Source organism: Prionailurus bengalensis, chromosome D3 (genome assembly GCF_016509475.1).
Source record: "Prionailurus bengalensis isolate Pbe53 chromosome D3, Fcat_Pben_1.1_paternal_pri, whole genome shotgun sequence".
NCBI lineage: Eukaryota > Metazoa > Chordata > Mammalia > Carnivora > Felidae > Prionailurus > Prionailurus bengalensis.
The window spans coordinates 43,309,394-43,318,530 of NC_057356.1; the positions used below are offsets into that span (position 1 = coordinate 43,309,394).

Sequence of the window (9,137 nt, forward strand, 5' to 3'; positions counted from 1 at the left end):
GAGAAATGAAGTATTCTTAGAGGCAAAAAAACTAAGAGAATTTGCACTAGCAGATGTACACTAAAAGAATGGCTAGGGAGATTCTCAAAGAAGGAACCATGAAACATCAAGAAGAAAGAGTATAAGTAAGCAAATATATGGTAAAAACTTTTTTTTCTCTTCTTGAGTCTTCTACGTTATTTGATGGCTAAAGCAAAAATTACAACACTGATCTGATTCTAAATGTATGTAGAAAAAATATTTAAGACAATTATTTTATACATGGGATAAAGTAAAGAGATGTAAAGAGAGAAAAGGTTTTCATACTTTGCTCAAGCCAGTAAAATGGCGACAGCAGTGTACTGTGATCCCATATATATATATATATATATATATATATATATAGCAACCACTATAAAAGTCCAGAAAGAAATATACTTTAAAACACTATACATAAATCAAAAGGGAGTGATAAAAAATGTTTATGTAGCCAATATTACGGCAGGAAAAAGAAAACAGAGAAACAAAATACAGAGAGAACAAAGAGAAAACAAAAAATAAAATAGTAGATTAAGCCTTCACATTTCAATATTTATATTAAATATGAATTTCCTGAATATACCAATTAAAAGACAGATATTGGCAGAGTGGATCAAAAACATGACCAAATATATGCTGTCCACAGCAATCCAATCCAAATACAATATAGACAAGTTAAAATGAAAATGGATGGAAAAGGATGCATCATGCAAACATTAATGAAAGGAAGCAGAAGTGCTATATTTGTATCAGATAACATAGACTACAGAGCAAATAAAATTACCAGACACTGAGAGAAACATTATATTATAATAAAAGGGTCATTCCACCAAGGAGTTATAGCAATCCTACATGTCTGTGTACCAAACAACAGAGCTGCAAAATATGTGAAGCAAAAACTAATAAAACTGAAAGGAGAAATACACAATAAAAATTGGATACATCAACATCCCTCTCTCAACAACTGATAGAATAACTAAAAAGAAAACCATCAATGTTATAGAGAAACTCATCATCACCAACAACCAACAGGATCTAATCATTATTTAAATAATAGGTTTACTAAGAATGCTAATGGAAAAAGTGGACAATATAAAGGAATGATGTGTATGTAAAGACAGAAATTGAAACTCTAGGAAAGAATTGAAAAGAAATACTAGAAATCAAAAACACTGGAGCAGAAGTGAAGAATGCCTTTCATTGGCTTTCATGGGCTCATTAATAGACTGGTAGCCAAGGAAAGAGTGAGCGAGCTTGAAGATATGTCAATAGAAACTTCCAAAACTGAAATATAAAAAAATATTGAAAAAATAGAACAGAATGTGTAAGAACTGTGGGACAATTACAAAAGGTATAACATGTATAAGGGGAATACCAGGAGAAAAAAGAGAGAAAGGAAAAAAAGAAATATTGGAAGTAATAATGGGTGAGAATTTTCCAAAATTAATGACAGATACAAACCACAGATTCAGGGACTGCTTGGCTGGCCCAGGCAGTAAAGCATGTGACTCTTGAGCTCAGGGTCATGAGCTCAAGCCCCATGTTGCATGTAAAGCCAAAAAACTCCACAAAAAACAAAATGTATCACAGACCACAGATTTAAGAAATTCAGACAACATCAAAAATCTACATGTAATTATCACATTCAAAATGCAAAAAATCACAGAGAAATTCCTGAAAGGAGCCAGTGGTGTGGAAAACACCTTACATGTAGAGAAAAAAAGGATAAGAGTTATACTGACTTCTCTTCAGATAGCAAGCAAACAAGAAAGTGGAGTGAAATATTTAAAGTGTTGAAAGAACAAAACCACTAGGGCATCTGGGTGGCTCAGTCAGTTAAGCATCCAACTTTGGCTCAGGTCATGAACCCATGGTTCATGGGTTTGAGCCCTGCTTCTGGCTCTGGACTGGCAGCTCAGAGCCTGGAGCCTGCTTTGGATTCTGTGTCTCCCACTCTCTTTGCCCCTCCCCCACTTGTGCATGCTCGCTCTCTCTCTCTCTCTCTCTCTCTCTCAAAAATAAACATTTTTTTTAAATCTTAATATTTTGAAAAAATATTAATAAAAATGTTTTAATTATTAATAAAAACCCACTAACCTAGATTTCTGGATTCAGTGAAACCATCCTTCAAAAGTAAAGAAGAAATAAAGACTTTCTTAGACAAGCAAAAATTTAAGGAATTAGCAGACCTGCCACCAGTATACCTGTCTTGTAAGAAAGAAGTTTTTTAGGAGAGAAGGAAAATGATTTAGGTCAGAAAGTCAGATCTACATAAAGAAAAGAGCATCAGAGAAAGAATAATGAAGGTAAATAAAATATTTTATTTTTCTTATCTTAATTGATCTAATAGATAATAACTTCTTTAAAATAACAATAGCAACAATGTATTCAGTGATTGTATTATACAGATAAGTGAGATGTTACGGATGACAGAAATGTTGTAAGGGAAGAGAAGGACAAGTTGGGAATAAAGTATTTACACTATCTGTGAAGCGGATATCTGAAAATGGTCTTGAATCAGTCATAAATGTATATTGCAAAGTCTAGGGTAATCACTAAATTTAGAAAAAAACATAAGTATAATTGATACACTAATAAGAGAAGGTAAAATGGAATCATATAAAATTCTCAATTAAAACCAGCGAAGGCAGAAAAAGAAGGGAAAAAATAAAGAATTAATGAGCAAAAAGGTCAATGAACAGAAGACAGTAATGAATGTTAGATTTTTTTTAAATTTTGATTACTTTTTTAATGTTTATTTTTGAGAGAGAGACAGAATGCGAGCAGGGAGGGACAGAGAGAGAGAGAGAGACACAGAATCTGAAGCAGGCTTCAGGCTCTGAGCTGTCAGCACAGAGCCTGACATGCGGCTCAAACTCACCAACCATGAATTCATGACCTGAGCGCAAGTCAGATGCTCAACCGAATGAGCCAACCAGGAACCCCATAAACGTAGGAGATATTAATCTGACTATACTAACAATCACTTTTTAAATGAGTGGCCTAAAGAAACCAATTAAAAGAGAATGGCAAGAGTGGATAGAAAAACAATATCCAACTATATATTGTCTATAAAAAAAACTTCAAAAATACACAGATAGATTAAAAGTAAAAGAATGTGGAAATATACACCATGCTAACACTAGTCAAAAGAAAGCAGGAGTAGCTATATTAATTTCAGACAAGACAAGGAAAATTATCGAGGATAAAGAGGGACATTACATAATCATAAAACGTCAATTCTCTGAGAAGGTATAAAAATTCTTAATATGTATTTGCTTAAAAATAGAGCATCAAAATAATGTGAGGCAAAAACTGATAGAACTGCAAGGAGAAATAGGTGAATCCACAATTATAGCTGGAGACTGATACCCCTCTATTGGAAATGGATAGATCAAGCAGGCAGAAAATCAGTAAGGATATAGTTGAACTCAACAGCACCATCAACCTACTGTGTGTAATTGACATCTATAGAATATTCATCTGACAGTAGGAAATTACACATTCTTCTCAAACTCAAACAGAACATACAAGATTACATTATGGACCATAAAACACAATTTAGCACATTTAAAATAATAGATCTCATATAAAGTATGCTCTCATACTGCAAGGAATTAAATTAGAAAAGAGAACAGAAGCATAGCTGGAAAATAACAAAATATTTGAGATTAAACAACATACTTCCAAATAGTAGATGGATCAGAGAATTCTCAAGAAAAATTATAACATATTTGGAACAAAATAAAATGCAAATGTACATATCAAAATGAGTATAAGACCAAAGCAATGCTTAGACAGCAACTGATAGTATCAAATGCATATATTAGAAGATTTATTTTATTTATTATTTTATTAAAAATTTTTTAATGTTTATTTTTGAGAGAGACACACACACAGAGCATGAGTAGAGGAGGGGCAGAGTGAGAGGGGGACACAGAATCCCAAGCAGGCTCCAGGCTCTGAGCCATTGGCACAGAGCCAAATGCAGGGCTCAAACCCATGAACCATGAGGTCATGACCTGAACTGAAGTTGGACGCTTAACCGACTGAGCCACCCAGGTGCCCCAGAAAAGAAGATTTAAAATCAATAATATAACCTGTTGCCTTAGGAAACTAGAAAAAGAAGTGGTATATCTGGGATCAGACACAAGCAGGGCCAAAGGACCCAAGTAAGTTGCCTGAGAAGGAAGCCCTCTGTGTCATCCGCCAAGTTGCACCACAGCCTCTCCCTCAGCTCCTACCTATGAGCACACAAGAAACAGGGTCCCTTACGACCAGCTGTTGGAAGAATTAAAAAGCTGAACTTGGTTCAAGGATATGTCAGCTTGGTATGATGAACTATGATGCAATACAACACTGCTCAAATGTGGATCAGAAAGACGGCAGTGACAGGGGAAATCCTCCCCAAGGGCAGAATTTCTTGTAGTGCACTTGGCCTTCCACTTTGTGCAGAAAGAGAAGTGGCCTGGGATTAGACTCTGGGGCACCGGGTGGCTCAGTCAGTTAAGCTCCCAACTTCAGCTCAGTTCATGATCTCATGTCTCATGTGGGGTTCAAGACCCACATTGGGCTCTGTGCTGACAGTTCAGAGCCTACAGCCCACTTCCAATTCTGTGTCTCTGTCTCTTTCTGCCCCTCCCCCACTCACACTCTGTCTCTCTCTCAAAAATAAACAAACATTAAAATAAAAATTTTTTAGAATATATGTGGACTCAAACAGTGGTGACCAACCAGTGGGCTGAATTTTTGGTGCCCTGGAAAAGGAAACATCAGGAATAAACATCACTCACCTGAGAGTGCCTATCATAAAAGAGACACCAAACAACTAAGAAGACAGGATGACTTGGTCAGTTGACATCAGTCTGCCTCTGTCATTGGCTGCCTGAGTGCTGGTGCAACAGGCACATGAATGGAGAAGTCATTGTGGCAGAGATGGAAACCACTCACAAGCCTAGTAGTATAGCTGCTGATAAATGCAGAATATCACAGTCTTTCAAGATCAATTGGCCTCTTGGTGTCAAGTAGTCTAATTGGATCTCTTCTACTCTGGAAAGATCAGTGACTCATCTTGATTGGACCTGACACATATTTCAGTTATGAGTTTGCCTTTCCTCCTTGTAGAGCTCACACTTATCTGGGTATTTATAATACTGACATGGGATCCCACATATTACATTGGACCAAGGGACTGACTCTACAGGAAAGGAAGTACAGTGATGACCAGTGAGGATCAGTAGTGCAGGAGTAGCCATATAGCCACAGAATCTAGTGGTATAGAATCTAGTGGTTGAAAGCTTCTACAAGCTTTCAATGCTGGTGGAACAATGGAAAAGACTGTTGTAGATGCCTTTGAGGGCCCAGCTTGGGCATAATAACCGGTGAGGATGGGGTACCATCTTCCAAGATGCAGCATACGCTCTAAATAAATGACCCATTATATGGTGTGGTATCTTTTAAGCAGCACCCAAGGATCCAATAAACCAAGGGTGGAAGTAGTTCTGACCTTAATTCCCTGTCATCTGCTTTATCTGCAGATCTGGAGCTCCCTTCCTGTGGGATGGATTGTGCTCTCAGGGCAACCCTTTAAGTACTGGGCACAGCCTCCACAGTTGACCCCATGGCATTTGGGCAGCCTGACTGCTGGGCTTCAGCCTAGGTTCCTGGTTTTCACTTCTATCCTCTGCTGGGACAGGAGCCAAGACTGAACCTAGTCCAGTTGGCTGTAGCTCTGACCCTTTCTCTTAGTTTCTGCCAACTTTCTTTGTTTCTGGTATTTCTACCTTGATCCACATGTAGATCCTTGGGCCAAGATTCTGGTTTAACATGATGCCAGGAACTCTTGCTTCCCAGAATACCACACTCCTCCCTTTGCCCTCCTCACATTAGGCCCTTCAGACTGATCCTGGCTCAAATTGCACCTGTATCCCATACCACTGCACCTGAATCTACACTAAGACCCTGAACCTGAACTGTTAGTATTTGCAGCCTGGGTGAGTTCCCCTGTTCTGTGCCAGCCACCTCAGCAAAATTCTTTCTCACAGTGAATGCCCACATACCCATCACTTCAGCTAGTACTACTGCTTTGACAAATTAGTCCCTGTTAATGAGAATTAAGCTCAGAGTAGTAGTTTCCCTGATTAGATCCATCACCCTCTGAAGGGTAAAATCTCTGACAAAGCAAATGAAAAATTTTCCAGAATTTCAGCATTTATCTTAATGGGACTTTGTATGAATATTTAATTTAGGTTTAGTTATAACTAAAATATCTTGCCTGTTTAATAGTTTTGTTGTCTACTCTCAAAACATTAGGGTAGGCCTCCATCTTAGCAGATAGATTATATTATCTTCCCACAATTATATTATTTAAATTTTCTCTAGTTTCAGATTTATAGATATTCAAAAAGGTCACTTATTTCAAAACAAGAAAGGCTTAATTTAGAACAGAGAACAAGTAGTATTAACACATTCAAAAGCCACAGTGAAATACTGTCTTAGGATTATAAAATAGAGAACTACTTACATGTCAAATGCTCTGGCATCAACTATATACCGGAGGGGGAAAATCAAGTATCAAGAACTAAGATGTTCTAAGAATTAGCACATAGACACTGGCTTGTAATAAAGCAGTGATAAAATGAAGGTTATAGTATAACTAAAATACTAGTTGATCTTTTCAAGGACAGTTAAGTAGCTCAAAATGTATTATAATTTTTTTAAATTTCCTAAGCTAAGATCTTACATTTGTAAATATTTACTCAAAATCATTAGTTAGCTTAATCTCTTAAACAAATTATACTTTGCTTGGGCCAATATTAAAATTTATTCTGTAGCCCGGGTATACATCTGGTGCTAGATAATCCACAGTGATTTACATACAAATGAAGGATCATTTGTATGTGAGGAGAATAGTCAAAATTGCATAATTTACCACCACCCAAAGACAAGCTTGTACTTTAGAACAGTATCTTTTCTGAGGCCATTTAAGTTGCTGCACTATTTTCCTTTAAACCAATATTCAGTTAAATGAAAAATAATGGCTAGGAGGAGGACCTACTGGCCAACTCTACCTCATCATGCTAGAAGAATGACTTGAATTTAAGAAATAATATGTGAAGCAACATAATATAAGACCATCAAGGAAATGACAAGCAAATTGCATGGCTGTTTATCCCCAAGAAGCCAGCCGGCCTGCCTTCCATGCAATGGTTGTTACCAATGCAGGGGAAAAGGTGAGCAAGAGGACTGAAGCATCAGGGCTCTTTAAAGCACTTCAGGTCTGCTTTTGAGAATTAAAAACTAAAACTCACATGAAAAGCATCTTTAAAATTCTATAATTGAGCCAGATATTTGGAAATAGAAGTATATAGACAAATTGGGGTTGAAGATAGCGCTGTCCTCTAACTCAAGGTTTCGCAAAACGGAAGGATGCAGGGAACTCAATGAGCCACTCAATGTCTCTAACTATGCTTGCGGGAGAAACCCACTTTAATATAGGTTGGTCTTCTTCATGATCCGAAGAAACTCTTCCTCGTTCACTTCGCCATCTCCATCCCGATCGGCTTCGTCTATCATTTCCTGCAGCTCCTCGTCGGTGAGGTTTTCCCCTAACTCGTTGGCCACGCGCTTTAGGTTTTTGAAAGAGATCTTCCCAGTTTCATCGTCATCAAAGAGCCTGAAAGCCTTCAGGATTTCTTCTTTGGTGTCTTTCTCGGCCATCTTCTGAGTCATCACGGCCAAAAAGTCATTGAAACTGATTTTCCCTGTGCCTTCCTTGTCCACTTCGGAGATCATCTTCTTCATCTCCTCCTTCCTGGGCTCAAAGCCCAGTGCTCTCATGGCCACCTTCAGCTCCTTCACATCGATGGTCCCACTTCCGTCAGCATCGAAGAGGTCAAATGCTTCACGAACTTCTTGCTTCTGATCTTCAGTGAGTTCAGGCTTAGGACCCACTTTTCTTTTCTGGCTGGTAGAGGCCACATTTGGCTTCTTAAAGCTGGAAGCCATCCTCCTGCGACGGTTGTTACCTTTAACGGTGCCACCGCAGAGTCATCGCGCTTGCGCAGGGGTGACTCCACCCAGAGCGCAGGCGCAGGGCCTCTCCCCACCTCTTTCCCAAGTTTACCCTTGTGTTCTCCCAGTGAGACCTGGGTGCCTAAGCCTGCCACGTCTGTGAAATCTTACTGACTTTATAAACAGCTCCTTCAGTTATCACCTTGTTTCAATGAGCTGAGTCTGGGGCTGGCAAGAAGTGCCTGTAGGCACATTGTCTTCCATAATGCACACCCTCCTGCCCAGGCCATATGTCAGCATCCAGAGGACCAGGTTTATAGGGTTATAAAGGTATATAGGTATATAGGGTTGGAAGTCCTTCCTCTCTCCTTTTCCATACAACATAAAACAAACAAGCAAGCAAGCAAAAAAAAAAAAAAAAAAAAGCCTTCTTGGAATTAAAAAGCCAAACCCAAACAAAAACCCCCTCAGTCTGAGGTTACCTAAGGCTAAATTTAGTATAATCAAGAGAGAGCTTGATTCCTTGGCATTAAATGTGGGGAAGAAGGAGAGAGAATATTAAGTCACACCATGTGTTCAACTTGACATAAATGGAAAACAGATAAAATGGAAAAAGTTATGTATAAAATTTGTAGAAGTTTGTCTCCTGACATTACACTCAACAATAATAAAACTTCACTAGCTTATTCAGCATACACTGAAATATGAAATGTAATATCCAAACGTATGATTTACTTTCAGCATTTCAATTTTACATGTGCTGTGTAATTGCACTTGAATAACAGTCTTAATTTCATTCACTCCACTTTTCATTTGGAGGGGGTTTGAAATACTACTTTTTGGTATTTTTTAAAAACTCTAGCAGCAAATTTGCTCTTACTGTTTATCATCTAGTCCGAGCGATGCTGAAACCCCCACTCTGACTTTCCTGCTTTGGCAGTGAGAACAGGAGTGTATAATGCAGTACACGTTGGAACTAAAAATCGCCTCCTGAGAACAAAGGGGCAAGAGAAAAATGGGAGCATTTTAAGTGAAAACAAAGAAAAGGGTCATCAAGTAAGCCCATAAAAGAATTGCCTTTCGAATTGCTGTATATTTCTTTAAAT

The 9,137-nt window shown here is 38.1% G+C and overlaps 1 protein-coding gene across 1 annotated transcript; it reads right to left on the reverse strand.

The window, feature by feature from the left end:
* Window positions 1-7,336: 7,336 nt before the first annotated feature.
* CETN1 (centrin 1) lies at window positions 7,337-8,077 on the reverse strand. The gene has a single exon (XM_043558422.1). It carries the CDS (start codon window positions 8,023-8,025, stop codon window positions 7,507-7,509), a length of 519 nt encoding a protein of 172 aa, XP_043414357.1. The 5' UTR covers window positions 8,026-8,077; the 3' UTR covers window positions 7,337-7,506.
* Between the last annotated feature and the right edge of the window lie 1,060 nt (window positions 8,078-9,137).